Source organism: Diceros bicornis, chromosome 9 (genome assembly GCF_020826845.1).
Source record: "Diceros bicornis minor isolate mBicDic1 chromosome 9, mDicBic1.mat.cur, whole genome shotgun sequence".
NCBI classification, from domain to species: domain Eukaryota; kingdom Metazoa; phylum Chordata; class Mammalia; order Perissodactyla; family Rhinocerotidae; genus Diceros; species Diceros bicornis.
The window spans coordinates 3,937,583-3,960,804 of NC_080748.1; the positions used below are offsets into that span (position 1 = coordinate 3,937,583).

The window sequence follows — 23,222 nt, forward strand, 5'->3', positions numbered from 1 at the left end:
GTGGAGGAAGATCGGCACGGATGTTAGCTCAGGGCCAGTCTTTCCTCAGCAAAAAGAGGAGGATTGGCATGGATGTTAGCTGAGGGCTGATCTTCCTCGTGCGTGTGCGCGCGCATGCACACACACACACACACACACACACTAAATAAATAAATAAATATTTTAAAAAAAAATTTCTGAAAGACAAAAACTTTCAGCCAAAAATACTCTATCCAGCAAAAATATCCTTTAGATATGATGGAGAAATAATAACTTTCCCAGATAAACGAAAGCTAAGGGAGTTCATTGCCACAAGACTCCCACTACAAGAAGTGCTCAAGAAGGCTCCCTTGCCTGAAAAAAAAAAAAGGAGAAAGGGGATATAAAACTTTGAGCAAGGAGAAAAACAGACCTATCAGAATAGGTCAGCAGACACTTAATTACCAAAATCAAAGATTAAGGGAAGGAAAACACCAAAAATAAATATAAACTCATCACTTTAAACACAGACTCACAACACAAGAAGGAGTAAGTTGTGACAATAATAACTTAGAAGGGGAAGAGGAAAGAGATCAAATAGACTTAGTCTAAGGAAATAAGAGGTCATCAGATAATGGACTATCTTATCCATGAGATTTTTTTATACAAACCTCATGGTAACCACTAAACAAATAATCAGAACAAAGTCACATGTGACAAATAAAGAGAAAACTAAAAGAATCATCATACAGAACTACCAAATTGAATTGGTAGTCCGAAATACATGGGACGAGAAACAAGGAAATGCAAAAGAACCAGAAAATGAACCAAAAAATGGGCAACATTAGGCTCTCATATATCAATAATCACTCTAAATTTAAATGGATTGAATTCTCCAATCAAAAGACACAGAGTGGTGGGATGGATTAAAAAACAAGACCCGGGGCCAGCCCCGCGGCTTAGTGGTTAAGTGTGTACGCTCCACTATTGGCGGCCCGGGTTCAGATCTTGGGCGCACACTGAAGCACCGCTTCTCTGGCCATGCTGAGGCAGCATTCCACATACAGCAACTAGAAGGATGTGCAACTATGACATACAACTACTTATTGGGGCTTTGGAGAGAAAAAGGGAAAAAAAGGAGGAGGATTGACAATAGATGTTAGCTCAGAGCCGGTCTTCATCAGCAAAAAGAGGAGGATTGGCATGGATGTTAGCTCAGGGCTGATCTTCCTCAAAAAAAAAAAAAAAAAAAAAAAACACCCAACAATATGCTGCCTCCAGGAAACACATCTCAGCTCTAAAGACAAACAGGGGCTCAGCGTGAAAAGATGGAAGACGATACGCCAAGCTAATGGGAAACAAAAGAAAGTAGATGCTGCCATACTTATATCAGAAAAAACAGACTTCAAGATAAAACAGGTAATGAGAGACAAAGAGGGGCAATCTATAATGATAAAAGGGAAACTCCACCAAGAAGACACATCAATTATAAATATATATGCACCCAACACAGGAGCATCAAAGTACATAAAGCAACTATTAACAAACCTAAAAGGAGATATTAACAACAACACGATAGGAGAGGATCTTAACACCCCACTTATATCAATGCATAGACCATCCAGACAAAAAGTCAATAAGGAAATAGTGGACTTAAATGAAAAATTAGACGAGATGAACTTAGACATATACAGAGCACTCCACCCAAAAACAGCAGACTACACATTCTTCTCAAGCGTGCACGGAACACTCTCAAGGATAGACCATATGTTGGGAAACAAGGCAAGCCTCTGTAAATTTAAGATGATTGAAATCATAACAAGCATCTTTTCCAACCACAATGCTATGAAACCATAAATCAACTACAAGAAAATAATTGGGAAAGTGATGAAGATGTGGAGATTAAACAACATGCCACTGAACAACCAATGGATCATTGATGAAATTGAAGGAGAAATCAAAACATATCTGGAGACAAAAGAAAATGAAAATACACCGTACCAACTCATACGAGACTCAGCTAAAGCGGTCCTGAGAGGGAAACTCATAGCAATAGAGGCCCACCTTAACAAACAAGAAAAAACATAAATAAGCAATCTTAAACTACACCTAACAGAATTAGAAAAGAAGAACAAACAAAGCCCGAAGTCAGCAGAAAGAGGGAAATAATAAAAATGAGAGAAGCAATAAAAGAAATTGAAACCAAAAAGCAGTAGAAAGGATCAATGAAACAAAGAGCTGGTTCTTTGAGAAGCTAAACAAAATTGACAAACCCTTAGCCAGATGCACCAAGAAAAAAAGAGAGAAGGCTCAAATAAATAAAATTAGAAATGAAAGAGGAGAAATTACAACAGATATCACAGAAATACAAAGGATTATAAGAGAATATTATGAAAAACTATATGGCAACAAATTGGACAATCTAGAAGAAATGCATAAATTCTTAGACTCATACAATCTCACAAAACTGAACCAAGAAGAAATAGAGAATCTGAATAGACCAATCACAAGTAAAGAGATTGAAATAGTAATCAAAAACCTCCCAAAAAATAAAAGTCCAGGACCAGATGGCTTCTCCAGAGAAATTTACCAAACATTCAAAGAAGATTTAATACATATCCTTTTCAAACTATTCCAAAAAACAGAGGAACACTTCCTAATACATTCTAGGAGGCCACAATCACCCGGATACAAAAGCCAGACAAGGACAATGAAAAGAAGGAAACTTACAGGCCAATATCGCTGAGGAACACAAACGCAAAAATCTTCAACAAAATATTGGCAAACCAAATACAGCAACATGTTAAAAAGATCATACACCATGTTCAAGTGGGATTTATACCAGGGACACGGGGATGGTTCAACATCCACAAATCAATCAATGTGATACACGACATTAACTAATAAAAACCACAAGATCATCTCAAAAGATGCAGAGAAGGCATTTGACAAGATCCAACATCCACTTATGATAAAAACTCTCAACAAAATGGGTACAGGAGGAAAGAACCTCAACATAATAAAGGCCATATATGACAAACCCACAGCCAACATCACACTCAATGGGGAAAAACTGAAAGCATTCCTCTGAGAACAGGAACAAGACAAGGGTGCCCACTCTCGCCACTCTTATTCAACATAGTACTGGAGGTTTTGGCCAGAGCAATTAGACAAGAAAAAGGAATAAAGGGTATCCAAACAAGCAATGAAAATGAAACTCTAACTGTCTGTCAACATGATTTTATATATAGGAAACCATAAAGAAACCATTGGAAAACTATTAGAAATAATCAACAACTACAGCAAAGTTGCAGGGTACAAAATAAACTTACAAAAATCAGTTGCATTTCTATATGCTAATAACGAACTAACAGACAGAGATAATCCCATTTACAATCGCAACAAAAAGAATGAAATATCAAGGCCGGCCCAGCAGCGTAGTGGTTAAGTGCACACGCTCCGCTTCAGCGGCCCAAGGGTTCACAGGTTTGGATCCCAGGCGTGCACCGATGCACTGCTTGTCAAGCCATGCTGTGGCGGCGTCCCATATAAAGTAGAGGAAGATGGGAATGGATGTTAGCCCAGGGCTAATCTTCCTCAGGCAAAAAGAGGAGGATTGGCATTGGATGTTAGCTCAGGGCTGATCTTCTTCAAAAAAATAAAATAAAATGTCTAGGAACAAATTTAACCAGGGAGGTGAAAGACCTATACAATGAAAACTGTAAGACATTATTCAAAGAAATCGATGATGACCTAAAGAAATGGAAAGATATCCCATGCACATGGATCAGAAGAATAAACATAGTTTAAATGTCCATAACAGATTCAATGCAATCCCAATCAGAATCCCAATGACATTCCTCATGGAAATAGAACAAAGAATCCTAAAATTCACATGGGGCGACAAAAGACCCCAAATAGCTAAAGCAATCCTGAAAAAAAAGAACAAAGCTGGAGGCATCACAATTCCCAACTTCAAAACATACTACAAAGCTATAGTAATCAAAACAGCATGGTACTGGTACAAAAACAGACACACAGATCAATGGAACAGAATTGAAAGCCAGGAAATAAAACCACACAATTACGGACAGCTAATCTTTGACAAAGGAGCTAAGAACATACAATGAACAAAGGAAAGTCTCTTCAATAAATGGTGCTGGGAAAACTGGACAGCCACATGCAAACGAATGAAAGTAGACCATCTGCTTTCGCTATACACAAAAATTAACTCAAAATGGATCCAAGACCTGAAGGTGAGACCTGAAACTATAAAACTGGAAGAAAATATAGGCAGTACACTATTTTTCATCAGTCATAAAGGGATCTTTTCAAATTCCATGTCTACCCAGACAAGGGAAACTAAAGAAAAAATAAACAAGTGGGACTTCATCAGATTAAAGAGCTTCTACATGGGCCGGCCCCGTGGCTTAGCGATTAAGTGCTCGCACTCCGCTACTGGCGGCCCGGGTTCGGATCCCAGGCGCGCACTGACGCACTGCTTCTCTGGCCATGCTGAGGCCACGTCCCACATACAGCAACTAGAAGGATGTGCAACTATGACATACAACTATCCACTGGGGCTTTGGGGGGGAAAAAAAAAGGAAGAGGATTGGCAATAGATGTTAGCTCAGAGCCGGTCTTCCTCAGCAAAAAGAAGGATTAGCACAGACGTTAGCTCAGGGCTGATCTCCTCACAAAAAAATAAATAAATAAATAAAAATAAAGAGTTTCTACATGACAAATGAAACCACAATCAAAATGAATAGACCACCCACCAGGGAGAAATATCGCCCATCACCGGGGAGAAAATATTTGCAAATCATATATCCGACAAGGGGTTAATCTCCATAATATATAAAGAACTCACACAACTGAACAACAAAGAAACAAACAACTCAATCAAAAAATGAGCAGAGGATATTAGACATTTTTCCACAGAAGATATACAGAAGGTCAATAGGCACATGAAAAGATGTTCAACATCACTAACCATCAGGGAAATGCAAATAAAAACTACACTAAGATATCACCTTACACCCATTAGAACGGCTATAATCACCAAGACAAAAAACAACAAATGTTGGAGAGGTTGTGGAGAAACAGGAACCCTCATTCACTGCTGGTGGGAATGCAAACAGCTACAGCCTCTATGGAAAACAGTATGGAGAGTCCTCAAAAAACTAAAAATAGGGCCGGCCCCGTGGCTTATCTGTTAAGTGCACGCGCTCCGCAGCTGGCGGCCCGGGTTCGGATCCCGGGCGCACACCGACACACCGCTTGTCCGGCCATGCTGAGGCCACATCCCAAATACAGCAACTAGAAGGATGTGCAGCTATGACATACAACTATCTACTGGGGCTTTGGGGGGAAAAAATAAAAAATAAAAAAAACTAAAAATAGAAATACCATATGACCCAGCTATCCCACTACTGGGTATCCATCCAATGAACCTGAAATCAACAATCCAAAGAGGTTTATGCACACCTATGTTCATTGCAGCATTATTCACTGTAGCCAAGAAGTAGAGGCAACCCAAGTGTCCTGATGACGGGATAAAGAAGACGTGGTATATATATACAATGGAATACTACTCAGTCATAAAAAAAAGACAAAATTGTCCCATTTGCAACAACATGGATGGACATGGAGGGTATTATGTTAAGCGAAATAAGCCAGAGAGAGAAAGACAAACACCACATGATTTCACTCATATGTGGAAGATAAACCAACACACGGACAGAGAGAACTGTATGGTGGTTACCAGGGTCAAGGGGGTTCTGGGGCTGGCCCAAGGCGTGAAGGGATGCATTAATATGGTGACTGACAAACAATAATGTACAACTACAATTTCAAAATGTTATAAACTATTAAGACATCAATTAAAAAAAAAAACACACAGGAAAAATGACTGGAATGAAATACCCCCAAATGGTATCACAGTTACCTTTGGGTAGTTGATAAATATTTTTGCTTCTATACTTTTTAAGCTTACAAACTTTCTGCAAAAAGTAATACTTTTAAAATTACAGTAGTTTTTAAAAATAGCTTAAGTTATAATTTATATTTTAAAACATCTATGTTTTGCTAGGCATTCACAGTTTATAACATAACACGATATACTGGAAAAGAGTTTTTCTTTTTTTTTTTTTGTGAGGGAGATCAGCCCTGAGCTAACATCTGTGCTAATCCTCCTCTTTTTGCTGAGGAAGACTGGCTCTGAGCTAACATTTATTGGCAATCCTCCTCCTTTTTTCCTTCCCCAAAGCCCCAGTAGATAGCTGTATGTCACAGTTGCACATCCTTCTAGCTGCTGTATATGGGACGCAGCCTCAGCATGGCCAGAGGAGCTGTGTGTCGGTGCACGCCCGGGATCTGAACCCCAGCCGCCAGTAGCGGAGTGCAAGCACTTAACCGCTAAGCCACCGGGCTGGCCCAAGAGTTTTTCAATATAAGTTTAAAAAGTCCATCATATTAACTAAATACTATACAACCATTAAATGGAATGAGGCAGATGTGTATGTGTTAGAATAATCTTCAAAACTTATTATAAGCAAGCTGCAGAATGGTACCTAAAAAGCATGTTTTCCTTTGTGTAGAAAGGAGGAGGTTATATACACACTCACACATATGCTTTCACATGCATGGAACCTTTTTGGAATACACAAATGAAATGGGAATGCTGGTGCCTCTAGGGAAGGAGACTAAGAGCCCAGGCCTAGGGAAGAAAGGAAACTTCAATTTTACTGCATTTCTTCTTGGTCATATTTAGCAAGTTAATGCATGAGGTAGTAAAAAACTTAAGTGAAAAAATAATTATTAAAAAAAAGTGTGCTGGCCAGCCCCGTGGCTTAGCGGTAAAGTGCGCGCACTCCGCTGCCGGCAGCCCAGGTTCGGATCCTGGGCGCGCGCCGACGCACCGCTTCTCCATCCATGCTGAGGCCGCGTCCCACATACAGCGACTGGAAGGATGTGCAGCTATGACAGACAACTATCTACTGGGGCTTTGGGGGAAAAATAAATAAATAAAATCTTTAAAAAAAAAAAAAAAAGTGTGCACTGGGGCCAGCCTGGTGGTGCAAGCGGTTAAGTGTACGCACTCCACCTCCGCGGCCCAGGGTTCGCAAGTTTGGATTCCCAGGGCGCACCGACGCACCACCTGCCAAGCCATGCTGTGGCGGCGTCCCATATAAAGTAGAGGAAGGTGGGCACAGATGTTAGCTCAGGGCTGATCTTCCTCTCACACACAAAAGTGCACCCCACAGTAACACAAATCATAATTTGGGTACTCCTTGGTTGTAAAAGAAACTTAAATGCTATCTCACTTTATAATAAAGTAATTAATTTTAAAGCCTTTTAAATAACACACACGCTTAAATTTCAAACATCTGAAATCACAATTCATCTGAATCTCTTATACTAGTGACTATTACATTATTTAGACCCACAAAACAAATCATATTTTAACAAATAACATACTAATTAGACTTCTACTGAGCAACTAGAAAGGTTAGGATTTTAAGCATTCTGACAACATACTGATAAAATAAATGTTAAATTCATAACTTTCTGATACATATTTTATAATGCTCTGACTTACCTGGTGGTTGGTCTTGACTTATGTTTAACTTGGGTTCATTTTCCAAGTGTGAATCTGATTTTGGTTTTGGTTTCAAAGAAGGGAAGAACTTCATCATCAGATCCGATGTAGGAGGAGGACTTGGGCCCCTACTGGAATTGTTCAAGTCTTCTTCCTTCTTGACTGGGGCAACCTTCCTTTTTATTGTTTTGTCTAATACACACATTTCACTCTTGTTAGGGTAGGTTATCTGGGGAGTCCCATAAATGGCTTCATTCCCAAGAATAACATCATGTTTAAATGAATTCTCTTCAAGGTCGGTCCAAGTTCTTTCATCATCAAAGTCAATTTTACTCATCCTTATAGATGAGGGTCTTCTTGAGGACTCAGAAACTTTATTTTTCAAGCTTTCTGTTATGATAGACTCATCACTACTATAATCTTTATCAGACAAATCTAAATCAACATCTCTCCTTTTATCATCTCCTTGAGTCCCAGTGTCCCTAAAAGGTCCCTTACCATCACAGACTTGTGGACTATCCTCTCTGCTGCTGAAACCCCTTTCTTTATCCTCCATTGATAGTTTTATGGTAACATCAAGTTGTTCCTCAGAGTTAGTGCTACTGTCACTGTTCATAAGAACTTCGTCATCGCTTGCATTCCATCTAGTTTGACTTTCAGAACTGCTCACTTGGAATGCTTTCATGCTGACTTTACATGACTGTTCCCTCAACCCATCAGGTGAGGGTACTGAATCAAGCTGTTTGGGTGCGACTTCACACTCACCCTTATTTTCACGTTCAGGACAGTCTGGATCCTCATTTTGGTTACACTGACTAATGGGATCCAATGTCATTTTCTCCTGTTGCACAGCTTTGACAGGGGTAGAAGACAGCCGGCGACCTTTACAGATCTGTTGGTCCCTCTCTAAGATCTTCAGTACAAACGAGGAATTACTGGAAAACGATATTTCATCAGCAGCTTGTTCTAAAAACAAAAATTCATCTAATTCCAAGTTTTCCTTTTCCTTTTCTCGTTCCCAGTTCTCTAACTTTTTCTGAAGAGAAATGTCAAGAGAAGTTTCTGACTCTTTCAAGGTCTCACTTATCAGGCTCTTAGAAGCCATGCAGCTGACCAGCCCTGTCGAAAAGGGGAGTCTGTCTTTACCTTGTGTTTTATTCCAGACTTTGCAACCAATATCACAAGATTTTGTAGACTCAGGTACATTTTCTTTATTATTAGATTCTACTTTTTTTCCTAATTTGATCTGGTCCCTAAATCGCCAATCACATTTCTTCCCTGCTGGTATTTTCCATCCTGATGGAGACAGACTTTTCCTATTACTCTTAAGCACTTTTGGCTTTTGACTGAGTGTGAAAGAACCACTTTTGGTTCTAGATTTATTGTTCTTTTTAATAGAAAGGTTCTGTACACACAGTTCTTTATTTATAAGAGCAGTTTTCCGCTGGAATTGTTGTCTATCTATTTTAAACACAGGTTGGTCCTCTGAAATGCTCTGATTAGTCACTAGTTTACTTTCTCTCCCTTTCTGAAACTTAGATTTAGCATTAGTAAATCTAGCTAAACCTTCTCCTCGTTTTAAGAACGGTTGTTTTGGTTTTGCTTTGATTAGCAATGATCCTTCTGTTTCCTAAAATAAAAAAAAAAATACTTGAATGATTTCTACTATATCCAAGTAATCTCAGAAGTTATTTTTAAAGCAAATTACAAATAAATCTGTAAAGCCTTAGATAATTTAACCAAAATAGTGGAAATGCTAACCCTTAGCTGTTTTTGTTTCAGTTCTTGTTCTTCCAACCGAATTTGTTCTTCTAAGTAGTCTTCAAATGTCTGTTTCTTTTCTCTAATAGCAGCTTTAATAGGCCTAATTATAAAAATAAAGGTATTTAATATGCAAATCATGATGTGGTGAATATTTTACACTTAGTGTGCCTGATATAAACACCCCTGACTACACTGAGAACTAACCTTTTTCAAAGTCACAGACCCCCACTGAGAATCTAATGAAAGCTACAATCCCACTCTATCTCCCAAAATACAGATATATACAACGTTCCACATAAGATTTGGAAAAAATCCTTTTGAAGTCCATCTATTGACCTTAGATTAACTTTTGAAGTAACATATTTATTACATAACTTTAAAATATATTTCAGAAATAGTTCATTACATACATATTCTTTAATTAAGATCCTTAACAATGTAAATAGAGCAACAATCAAAAAAGTCATTTGTCCATCCATAATGTATATTAAAACACTTCAAATATTTAAGAAAATCATAAACAATCTCAATACTGATACTTTATCTTTGTCATAAAATTTTTAAGTTCTGTGACCAGACTTCTGCAATTATAATTTATAAGTAACACCAAATGTGAGAGTCCAATATTTAATTTGGTTTTCTCTTTTCCAAAATAGGATTTACTTATTTGAGAGAAGATTAATTTTATCCAGGTATTTCTTGTAGGTGAAAAAACTTGGCTCAATTCTTCCAATACAATGTCAAAACTACTTTAATTGATGTCTCTCCCCAACTTCTTTCTGTTCCTGATAGTATGTGACAAGCTGTATCTTCAACCTTATACGTAAAAGCATATTCAAGCAAAAACAAGAAAACTATGGATCTTTCAAACAAAGAAAGTGCTCAATAAAAATGGCTGGCTATTATATTAAACTGCCACATTTCTTATTCCTTTCAATATGGATGATACCTTTCTTCAATATTAACCACTTCTGAGGAATCACCAATTTTTTTTACATTTGTATCGTTCCCTTCCTGAATCTGTTCCGTCCTTTTCTCCCAACATGGTAAAATACCTTCTCCTAGGGAAAAAATTAGGAACAATTTAGTTAAAAAAAAGCAGATTAAAGCCTTAAAACTTGAGAATTTTACAAGTTACCATGCTAAAAAAAATATTTAGTTAAAAGTAATGTATGCCAATGATTTTAAAACTCACAAGGATTTCTTTAATACGATAAACTATGAAAACTTAATTAAAACAAGACATTCTTAAAAAGGTTAATGTTATGAAAAAAAATGTAGGCTTTTCTAAATTAAAAATACTAAAGCGTTACAATTGAATGTAATACATGAACTTGCTTGGATCCTGGTTTTTTAAAAAAACATCTTTAAAAGACATTTTTGGGATAATAGGGGGAATTCTAAAATGGATTTGAATATTAAGGAAGCATCGTTAATGCCCCTAGGTATGATAATAGTATTGTGGTTATATAGAAGAATGTCCTAATTTTTACTTGACATGGGCTGAAATACTTGAAATTATGTAACATAATGTCTGTACATTACTTGCAATGAAATAACTTAGCAAATTATATATATGTGTAGATAGAGATATAGATATAGGTATAGATATAGATATATATACACACATACAAACATATATAAAGTAAATACAGCAAAATATTAACTGTTGAATTTAGGTGGTGGGTATACTTGGTAATCCCTGCAGTGGTCCTTCAGCTCTTTTGGATGTTTGAAATTTTCCAAAATAAAAGATTAGGGGAGTGTATTCTTTAAAAAATGAGAAAAAAACATTTGACATTTCTATACCAAAGAATATCTGTAAAATAGGAATAAGATATTATGCACAAAGGTACCCAATCCTAAGTAGTAAGTATAGACACCTTTTGTCATATTATTTGCATTTTCCTATAACTTACTCAAAAGAATAGATTCACAAAAACACTATTAAAATTGAAAATTAAATTAAAATTCAAAATACTAGAAACAACTCAGTCCTACCACAAAGAACATTAAATACTGATATATTATTGACGACTAGCATAATGAAGACAACCATTAAAATTATGGTTATGAAGACTACAGAACATACCATAAGCATTTTCCATGTTGAATGGGAAAAGAATACAATTTAGTAAGCAATATTCTATGATTATAAAATGTGAAAAAAAGAGGGAAGGTGCACAGAAACAGAACTTAAAGAAAAAAAAAGACCAGAAGAAAATATATCAGAATTGCAACAAGAGCTCCATGAGTTCAGACATCAGATATTGAGGGCCAGTTCTCTGGCAGGAACAGACTGGATGCTGGGAATACAGAGGTACAGTGAAGACAAACCAAGTCTCTGGGTTGGGAGGATTTCTTTTATGAGTAATAACTCCATCACCAACCTATTTCTCAAATTTCACAACTTCTATCAAGTGCCCAACCACTACCACACACATTTTAAGTCAACCTCAAACTATTTCTAAGCTTTCAAAGAAAAATGGTACAGGCAGAACTCGTTGCCTCCCTTTTTGAAGACCCCATAGTACCATGCAAGGTTCAAAGTCAGCATGAATACTGCGCTTGTTCTTAGAAAGTCACAAATTCTATGTCGGCTTCTACACCCAAATCAGGCTCAGTGGCTATGCAGCATGTAGGACCCCACAATTAAAGCAGAAGGGAACAGGAAAAAAATGCAGAAAAAAGTTTTCTTGTCTTAGGACAACTTGGTAACACTGCTAGTTAAGTACAGGAGAGAGAAATATGTATAAGTAACCCACCAATAGGCTGGTTTTGGTTTTTTTCCTTTAAATCATTTTTTTTCACAAGCACTTCTTGATACCGTGCCTCATAAAACCAATTGGGAGAAGCACCACTTTTTGAAGTTAAGACCAAATCTTGATGAGTAGTTCTATAGAAGCTGTTTTGTTCATTAGCTAAAATGTTGGACATGTGTGTTTTTTCTTGGGTTTGATTGTGGTAGATACATGAAGATAAGGGTGTGGTTTTCTCTACAGTGGTTGAATTTCCTAGAGATCTGTACTTCTGGCTCTGATCATCAGGAAGTAGAGTTAAACCTTGCAATTAAGAAAACCAACAAAGCTGATGACTTTAACATTTTTCTTCTGCCTGTCAGTGACCACTACCACAAAGTTTTCTCCAAAGTGATAAAAGTATTTTTTTCTTCCTTTAGCAAGGAAACTGCGTTTAACAAAATCATGAAATTTTAAAATTCCAAAGTGACCCTTGCATAATTTTAATTAAAAGTATATTTATACTACGATTCATGTGCAGACAGTGTGTACATGGCATAGATGCAGCACAGCCTCATTCTGGAAGGCACCATTCATGCTCCATCTATGCAAAGGACTGCTGGAGTTGCCAACTCTGCAGACCCATGACCAACACAGATAGAGCACCAATGCAAATAGTTACAAATGATCTGAATTGTTCCCTAGTGATTGATAACTGCTCTGTGTCACAACGTATAAAAATATCTTCCCTTTAGAACACCGTTAACATTTTGGTATCCTCAGGTGGTGAAATTATGGGTGACTTTTCTGTTTTGTACTTTTCTGTAGTTTCTAAATTTCCTGTATTACTTTTCGTCCATTTTGTTTCTTAAGTCTCTGCTTTTAAAACAAATAAACAGAGAGAAGATTCTCCTTCTATATATCTCTAAGATACAATTCTTGGGGGCAGATGGCAATATGAGCCATCCTACCTGCTACAGCAGCCCACTGAAATCCTGCTACTATCCCTCTGTTCTCCCAGATTGTCTCAACTAAATTTAAAAGTGAAGACACAATGGGAAGTGTTAAAAGCCAGGCCACATATCTCTTATACCTAACTACCTCACCCCTAGCCCACAAATAAAACTGAAATCAGGTAGGTCCTAACTGAATATGAGGTTCGACTTCCCTTCCTTTATAACAATACTCTCCTCATCTAAACATTTTTGACTAATGGTCATCTCACTTCAGCTGAAAGACATCTTAGATAAAAGAGCAATATCCCAAAGTAGCAGTTCTCAAAGTGTGGTCTATAAACCCCTGGAGGTCTCCAAGACTCTTTCATGGCATCCACCAGGTCAAATCTAGATTCATAAAATATTAAGATAGGTGACATGAGCACCACGGCGGAGTGACCTTTCCCCGTAAACTCTCCCCGGATAAGATACAACAAAAACGACATTCACATACCAACAAAGGACACTCACACAACACAAAAGTACGTCTGAGAGACCCACACAGCCAGAGACCTGAGAGTGGACGTGCTGGAGCCCCCAGAGGAAGTGGGGAGAGGTAAGGAGAAATCCTCCCCCTCCCCATCGGAATGGCATCTCTGGGTCTGCGCGGCTCCCAGAGAGGGGGTAGATGCGGGCCTCTATGGGAAAACTGTCACTCTCCAAATTCTCTCACAGCCTCTTGGAAATTCTCACACAGAGCAGACAGAATAGTAGCCGGGGTATCGTCAACATCTGAGGACCCAAGGAGAGCAGATACTGAGGGAAGAACGAGAAGCCCCCCAAGATCGAGCACGAAAAGAGAGACCCCCCCCCACCCCCCGCACACCCAGCACTTCAGCAAAAGCGGCTGGCAAGAGAGCTCAACAATCACAGCAGGGTCAGAATACACAGGCCTTGACCCCCACCCAGTGCTGGCAGGTGGAAACTGCAACCAGATAGTTTTAGGATGAGGAAAAAACAAGCCAACATCAGCAGGCACGATGCAAAAATATATTAAATCTCCAGACCAGAAGGAAAATGACAAGCACCCAGGAATCAATCCTGAAGGCACAGAAATTTATAAGCTAAATGACAGAGAATTCAAAATAGCTATCATAAAAAAGCTCAACGAATTACAAGAAAACACATACACAATTCAATGATATCAGGAATTTCTTCACAAAAGAGATTGAAACCACAAAGAAAAACAAACCAGAAATGTTGGAGATGAAAAATGCAATGGTGAAGATAAAGGAAAATCTGGAATCTTTAAAGAACAGAGCTGACAATATGGAGGAAAGAATTAGCATTATTGAGGATAGGAATGCAGAAATGTTCCAGATAGAGGAAGAGAAACAACTAAGACTAAAAAGAAATGAAGAAATTCTCTGAGAACTATTTGACTCAATTAGGAAATGCAATATAAGGATTATACGTATTCCTGAGGGAGAAGACAGGCAAAAAGGAACAGAGAGCTTGTTCAAGGAAATAATAGCTGAGAACTTCCCATCTGGGGAAGGAGCTGGAAATACCAGTGAATAAGACAACAGATAACCTAAATATATCAACAGGAAAAGACACACTCCAAGGCATATAATAATAAAGCTGGCAAAAGTCAATGACAAAGAAACAACATTAAGGGCAGCTAGACAAAAAAAATAATGTACAAAGGAATTCCCAACACTCTCTCAGCAGATTTCTCAACAGAAACTTTACAGAGTAGGAGCGACTGGAATGATATATTCAAAACTCTGAAAGATAAAAACTTTCAGCAAAAATACTCTATCCAGCAAAAATATCCTTCAGATATGATGGATAAATAATAACTTTCCCAGATAAATGAAAGCTGAGGGAGTTCACTGCCACAAGACTCCCACTACAAGAAGTGCTCAAGAAGGTCCTCACATCTGAAAATAAAAAGAGAAGGGGATACAAAGGTTTGCGCAAGGAGAAAAATAGGCAGAGAAAATAAAAAAAATAGCAGCTCTCTATCAGAATAGATCAGCAAACACTTAATTACCAAAATCAAAGATTAAGGGAAGGAAAACACCAAAAATAAATATAAACTCATCACTTTAAACACAGACTCACAACACAAGAGGGAGTAAGTTGTGACAATAATAACTTAGAAGGGGAAGAGGAAAGAGACCAAATAGATTTAGTCTAAGGAAATAAGAGGTCATCAGATAATATATAGACTATCTTATTCACGAGATTTTTTTATACAAACCTCATGGTAACCACTAAACAAATAATCAGAACAAAGACACATATGATAAATAAAGAGAAAACTAAAAGAATCATCATACAGAACTACCAAATTGAATTGGTAGTCTGAAATACATGGGACGAGAAACAAAGGAAAGGCAAAAGAACCAGAAAATGAACGAAAAAATAGGCAACATTAAGCCCTCATATATCAATATCACTCTAAATGTAAACAGATTGAATTCTCCTATCAAAAGACACAGAGCAGAGAGATGAATTAAAAAACAAGACCCAACAATATGCTGCCCCCAGGAAACACATCTCAGCTCTAACGATAAACAGAGGCTCAGAGTGAAAGGATGGAAGACAATACTCCAAGCTAATGGCACACAAAAGAAAGCAGGTGTTGCCATACTTATATCAGACAAAGTTGACTTCAAGATAAGAACGGTGATGAGAGACAAAGAGGGGCAAACTATAATGACAAAAGGAACACTCCACCAAGAAGACATATCAATTACAAATACATATGCACCCAACACAGGAGCATCAAAGTACATAAAGCAACTACTAACAAACCTAAAAGGAGATATTAACACCACCACAATAATAGTAGGGGATCTTAATACCCCACTTACATCAACAGATAGATCATCCAGACAAAAAGTCAATAAGGAAATAGTGGACTTAAACGAAAAACCAGAGAGATGGACCTAATAGACATATACAGAGCACTCCATCCAAAAACAGCAGACTACACATTCTTCTCAAGTGTGCATGGAACTTTCTCAAGGATAGACCATACACTGGGAAACAATGCACGCCTCTGTAAATGTAAGAAAATTGAAATCATAACAAGCATCTTTTCTGACCACAATGCTATGAAACTAGAAATCAACTACAAGAAAATAACTGGGAAAGTGACAAAGATGTGGAGATTAAACAAATGCTACTGAACAACCAATAGATCACTGATGAACTTAAAGGAGAAATCAAAAAATATCTGGAGACAAATGAAAATGAATATAGACCATACCAAATCATATGGGACGTAGCAAAAGCAGTCCTGAGAGGGAAACTCACAGCAATAGAGGCCCACCTTAACAAACAAGAAAAATCCCAAATAAGTAACCTTAAACTACACCTAACAGAATTAGAAAAAGAACAAAGCCCAAAGTCAGCAGAATGAGAAAAATAATAAAACTCAAAACAGAAATAAACGAAATTGAAACCAAAAAAAGAGTAGAAAGGATCAATGAAACAAAGAGCTGGTTCTTTCAGAAGATAAACAAAATTGACAAACTCTTAGTCAGACTCACTAAGAAAAGAAGGGAGAACGCTCAAATAAATAAAATTAGAAATGAAAAAGGAGAAATTACAACAGATACCACAGACATAGAAAAGATTATAACAGAATACTATGAAAAACTATATGCCAACAAGTTGGACAATCTAGAAGAAATGGATAAATTCTTAGACTGATACAACTTCCCAAAACTGAACCAAGAAGAAATAGAGAATATGATTAGACCAATCACAAGTAAAGAGATTGAAACAGTAATCAAAAACCTCCCAAAAAATAAAAGTCCAGGACCAGATGGCTTCTCTGGAGAATTTTACCAAACATTCAAAGATTTAATACCTATCCTTCTTAAACTATTTCAAAAAATAGAGGAAGATGGAACACCTCCTAACACATTCTCAGAGGCCAATATCACTTAGATACCAAAGCCAGACAAGGACAATACAAAGACAGAAAACTACAGGCCAATATCGCTGATGAACACAGATGCAAAAATCTTCAACAAAATATTGGCAAACTGAATACAGCAATATGTTAAAAAGACCATACACCATGACCAAGTGGGATTTATACCAGAGACACAGGGATGGTTCAACATCTGCAAATCAACCAAAGTGATACACCACATTAACAGAACAAAGAATAAAAACCACATGATCATCCCAATAGATGCAGAGAAGGCATTTGACAAGATCTAACATTCATTTATGACAAAAACTCTCAACAAATCGGCTATAGAAGGAAAGTACTTCAACATAATAAAGGCCATATATGACAAACCCACAGCCAACACCATACTCAATGGGAAAAAACTGAAAGCCATTCCTCTGAGAACAGGAACAAGACAAGGGTGCCCACTCTTGCCACTCTTATTCAACATAGTACTGGAGGTTTTAGCCAGAGCAATTAGGCAAGAAAAAGGAATAAAAGGAATCCAAATAGGCAACGAGGGGCCGGCCCAGTGGCACAAGTGGGTAAGTGCACACGCTCCGCTGCAGCGGCCCGGGGTTGGCTGGTTCGGATCCCGGGCATGCACCAACGCACTGCTTGGCAAGCCATGCTGTGGCGGCGTCCCATATAAAGTAGAGGAGGATGGGCATGGATGCTAGCCCAGGGCCAGTCTTCCTCAGCAAAAAAAGAAGAGGATTGGCAGATGTTAGCTCAGGGCTGATCTTCCTCACACACACAAAAAAAATTAAAAATAGAAATACCTTTTGATTCAGCTATCCCACTACTGGGTATCTATCCAATGAACCTGAAATCAACAATTCAAAGAGGCTTATGCACCCCTACGTTCATTGCAGCATCATTCACTGTAGCCAAGAAGTGCAAGCAACCCAAGTGGCCCTCGACTGATGATTGGATAAAGAAGACCTGGTATATATATACAACGGAATACTACTCAGCCATCAAAAAAACACAAAATTTTCCCATTTGCAAGAACATGGACGGACATGGCAGGTATTACGTTAAGTGAAATAAGCCAGAGACAGAAAGACAAACACCACATGATTTCACTCATATATGGAAGATAAACCAACATACGGATAGAGAGAACTGTATGGTGGTTACCAGGGGCAAGGGGGTTGTGGAGTTGGCCCAAGGGGTGAAGGGACACATTTATATGGTGACTGACAAATAATAATGTTCAACTAAAATTTCACAATGTTATAAACTATTAAGACATCCATAATAAAAAAAAAATACTAAGATAGTATTTGCCTTTTTCATTGTGCTGAATATGCACTGATGGTGCAAAAACAAAATGGAAACTCCTGGTGCCGTCACTCAAAAGCAAGACAGCAGGACAGCAGCATCCATCTATGCTAGCAGTCACTGTATTTATCATCACCATGCACTTGCAGTTTAAAAAAAAAGTTTTACTTAAGAATGTCCTAGATGAAATAGCAAAAAGTATTAATTTTTTTATTAAATCTCAAGCCTTGAGTACATGTCTTTTGAACATTCTATAGGACAAAATGAGAAGTATGCATAAATCACTTCTGCTGTAAACCAACAGATGGTTGTGTAATTTTCTGTGTAGTTGTAAGTTCGACTAGCTACTTCTTTCAAGGAACATCATTTTTACCTGAAACAATAAACGACAAATTACGATGATTTAAACCTTGGTACTTGGCAGACATTTTCTCAAAATTGAAACAAGTGAGCCAGTCCCTTCAAGGAAAATAACTGACAATATTTGTTGCTAATGATAAAATTTGAACTTTCAAGTAAAAATTTGTATTTTAGAAACACGTCCACCACCACAAGCTTGACAGCTTTATAATACTTTAAGATTTTTATCATGAGATCCATTAGTGATACTAATGGATATAATTTTTTGATATTATATAAGGAAATATGTCAATATGTTAAAGACCTACATATCTCAGTAAACCACTGTTTTCCAAATAACCACTGCGTGATTTTACCAAATCATGCAAGATGAAAGATCCATTCAAAATGCCAAGATATTCCAATATATTTTAATGTAATAGAGTACAAATAATTCATTAATATGATTTCATATCCCACACTGAGCATAATCGCTAAGAAATGACCACTTGCTGAGTTTGGGCGCAACATCAAAGAAATAAGCAGAATTATTTGAAAAGGCTATTAAAATACTCTCTCCTTTTTCCAATTACATATCCATGTGAGGCTGGATTTTTCTTCACACACTTTAACCGAAATAACATAACTCAAGAGATCGAATGCAGAAGTAGATAACGAGAATCAGCTGAGTTCTTTTAAGCCAGAAGGTAGAGATTTTCAAAAACATAAAACAATGCCGTTCTTCTAATTTTTTAGAAAAGTTTTTTCATTAAAAAATGTTATTTCTGATAACATGTAATTGGTTATTATTTTAAATGAATTCGTTTTTCAATTTCTCAGTTTTAATTTCTAATACAGTAAATATCAATAACTACAGCCCCCCATATAACAAAAGCTCTTTGCGGTCCTCAATAATTTAAGAGTGTTAAGGGGTCATGAGACTAAAAAGTGTGAAACCGCTACTCTAAACCACTGCCCTAAAGCGACATAACTGAATGGGGCTAATTCTTATATTAATAGCTTTGAAATGTGCTTCCCTATTGCCCTACCATAGTGCTATTTCTACCTTAAAAAGGATCACAGGCTGTTATTTAGGTGATCTTGATTATTCTTTTTATGTATTCCATAAAGGAGCCCTGAACCATTCAACTCTTTCAAGATACACACCACATTCTCTAAGATGAACATCCAACTTCTCTATACCATTCTTCATTTGCTACATTTCTCATCACAACTACCGCCACTCCCCAGTTTCACCCAGCCACATTTTGCACACTCATCTGCCAATGTCTTTTCTTCTTTGTATTCTCAATGCCCAGTGCAACCTCTGAACAGAACAGGCACTTTCCTGAATCAATAAGGTATGTCTCCTAAAAAGTCGCACCAAAAAGCAAACACATTGCTCCAGGTCACTGTTTTTCAAACTATGGGACACAATCCATGAGTAATTTTATCATTAGATGCAACAGGTAGGTAATGACTGGCATTTTTTTTTTTAATGACATAGAATAGAATAAATAAAATAGTAAGTATCTTTGCTACATGCCAGGTACACAAATAAGGACTGATTTATGAAACTTCTTTGAAATTAAGAGTCATGATTTAAAATGTTTTTGTTACTATGCAGTATGATCAAAAAACTTTAAAACCACTGCTCCAGATCACATTTCAACAGGTTTCCTCCCCCCTGATAAGCACATCATGCATTCTATTAATTGATCCAACATACAACAAAAGAATTCTGTCACCTACTACCACAGAAAATATTTTTGGTATGTTTCTTCAGCTGAACAGAATGGCTTTTACACATATTTACCTTTACAGCCCCGAGCAATTTTTCATTCATCAGGCAGAGGTTGTAAACCAGTAGCCCTAGGCCAAATTTGGTTCTAGATCTTTTATTCTGCTAGGTCTTTTTAAAATGTTATTTTGTAAATAAATGTGAATGCCTTTAAGCAGGGCACAAATGCTCCAGAATGGCACAGCTCCCACTTGTCCCAATTATACAACACCACCACCATTTCACAGTTATCTGCCTGGCCCCTAAACAAATTGGAGTTTGCAACATGTGATAAAGAAATGGCAGGGGCCGGCCCCATGGCTTAGCAGTTAAGTGCACGCACTCCAGTACTGGCGGCCCGGGTTTAGATCCGGGCGCGCACCAAGGCACCGCTTCTCCGGCTATGCTGAGGCCACGTCCCACATACAGCAACTAGAAGGATGTGCAACTATGACGTACAACTATCTACTGGCGCTTTGGGGAGAAAAAGGAAAAGAAAGGAGGAGGATTGGCAATAAATGTTAGCTCAGGGCTGGTCTTCCTCAGCAAAAAGAGGAGGATTGGCATGGATGTTAGCTCAGGGCTGATCTTCCTCACAAAAAAAAAAAAAAAAGAAAGAAATAGTAGAAATAACCTGTCAAACAACTAACGGTAAGAAATGTGACTGTTTACCATTGTACTAACTGAAGAGCCTATGTAAGCAAACAGTACCTGGGAGTGCATGTTGCCCAGACGCCACAGAAAGCACCCTCTCTTGTTCTTCCATGAGTCTCTGCAGCTGCTCTAACTGTTGCCTCTTCAGTTGTTCCTGCTTCTTCTGTTGTACTTCTTTCAGCTTTTTAAACATAAAATAACTTTATTAAACTAACTTTACATTTCTTTATGGACCTTTGCTCCTTACATTTATCTTAATCCCTTTGATCGCCCTTCTCATATCTTCTCTAATAAAGAGTTTCAAAGAGGGATCCCTAAGGAACTAAATCTGCCACCAAAACTCTAAAATCCAGTTTTTTATGAAGGAAACCATATCGATGATCTCAACTAAGAAACAGAAAAAGTCATATAAATCCTTTGATTCTTAAAATAGGATAGGTATCAGAACATTTATGATCAACATTTCCCCCCTAATATTTGATCAACCATTTCTAATTTAGTTTTTGTTATCTTAAGTTTGATATTTATGACTTACACATTAAACATGTTTTAATGTTTCTGATTAGGCAAAAGGCAAAATTTGGCATTTTGAGGATTTCACAGTAAAGGAGAAGAAAAAGAGAACCTGCAACAGGTTACTTTTCATCATAAAGAGAAACCTGCAATGACACAAAGACACATTTAGGCCAAATCCTGTTGTACCTGTTCAAGCTTTTTGAAAAGTGGGTCTTTACAAGCCACTTCTTTGAATTCACTTGCAAGATCTGAGATAAAGTCATTTTTGTTATCATATTCCCATTGTCCAGGAGCATCCTGACATGCCACTATTGGTAGTCCCTCTTTAGTTAAAGGAAAGACTATACGTGCTTCAAATTTATCTGGTTGTAGTTTGTAAGGGCTGTTATACTCCAACTTCTGTTCTTCTCGAAGTGAATCTTCTTCACTTATAAAGCTGAAACTATTTGAAAAATGTGTGGCTTTAACAGGAAAGTTGGTAGAAATGTTCACATTTGCTCGATTCTCTTTGTCGGCTTGCAAAATAGGAAATCCACGATTTAATATGACCCCAGCCCGAGAAGGATTGGTCATCCACTGAGTTAAGAAGTTCTGCCCAATATTTAACTCTGAAGAGGTTGGCATCAGGAACATTTTAGTCCAATGACAAACACTATTGTCTTTAAATCATGTAAAAGCTAGAAGAGCTAATAATTTCCAACACCTGTTGAAAGAAGACAGCCAACAAAAAGTATTAGTTAAAGCTATTCTACCCAAACCTCAACCCAGCACAAAAATCTACTGAATATTTAACATACAAAAGACTTTAACTAGCAAAGCAATTGGGCATTAAGCTACATGTTTTTTTTAAAGTCTTAAAAATATCCAAATTGAGTGGATCAAAAACCTAAATTCCTTTTTGATCTAATCATTTAATAGCCGATGACTATACAAGTGCTAGATCAGTTGACAAGAGCAAAAGCACCTTCTAAACTATTTGATTGGGGCTGGCCCCGTGGCTTAGTGGTTAAGTGCGTGCGCTCCACTGCTGGCGGCCCGGGTTTGGATCCCGGGCGCGCACCGACGCACCGCTTCTCCGGCCATGCTGAGGCCGCATCCCACATACAGCAACTAGAAGGATGTGCAACTATGACATACAACTATCTACTGGGGCTTTGGGGAAAAAAATAAATAAATAAAATCTTTAAACTATTTGATTATCAAAGGAAAAAAAAGCCACTATCAATATCAAGTATTACCCACATTAAGCACTTTCATGCTTCTGACCCTCCTCCAACATTGCTTCTTTGCCCAACTGGGGAGCCTGTGTTCTCCCTAGTTCCAGAACAAAAGTCACCACCACCCCAAGACTTTACCTAGCACTGTTTCCTGCTGTCCCTTCCTCCCTCATCTTCGTTCTAACCCTTCGTCCACCAGGCAGTCCCTCATCTGTATTCCAGTGGTCTCTGACATCACTATTTTGGCATTCATCTCAGTATTAGTGCTATGTTGCTCTTGTGTTCATAATCTACGAAGTTGTGAGTTCCTTGAAGATATCTGTATATTCACCATTGCCTAAGATCATTAACTCCTGGCAGACAGGAGAAACTTGATAAATATTTGCTAAAATTAAGTTAAAATTAAATCAGAACTAAGCTTATATTACTGAAAATAAATTCAGCATTATAAAGTA

The 23,222-nt window shown here is 37.6% G+C and overlaps 1 protein-coding gene across 6 annotated transcripts in view; it reads right to left on the bottom strand.

Annotated features, from left to right (window-relative positions):
- CENPJ (centromere protein J) overlaps positions 1-23,222 on the bottom strand; it is a 72,140-nt gene that overhangs the window by 44,135 nt on the left and 4,783 nt on the right. For 4 of the 6 annotated variants that reach the window (XM_058547775.1, XM_058547776.1, XM_058547778.1 and 1 more), the window contains exons 2-6: positions 21,737-22,253; positions 21,092-21,215; positions 10,272-10,383; positions 9,320-9,422; positions 7,559-9,188 (exon numbers count right to left, since the gene is read on the bottom strand). In XM_058547775.1, the coding sequence (XP_058403758.1) occupies positions 7,559-9,188; positions 9,320-9,422; positions 10,272-10,383; positions 21,092-21,215; positions 21,737-22,183 (2,416 nt within the window). In that variant the 5' untranslated portion in view covers positions 22,184-22,253. Of the gene's footprint in view, positions 1-7,558; positions 9,189-9,319; positions 9,423-10,271; positions 10,384-12,087; positions 12,385-21,091; positions 21,216-21,736; positions 22,254-22,905; positions 23,121-23,222 lie in introns of all 6 variants that reach the window. The other 2 variants (XM_058547779.1, XM_058547777.1) reach the window with 2 other exon arrangements.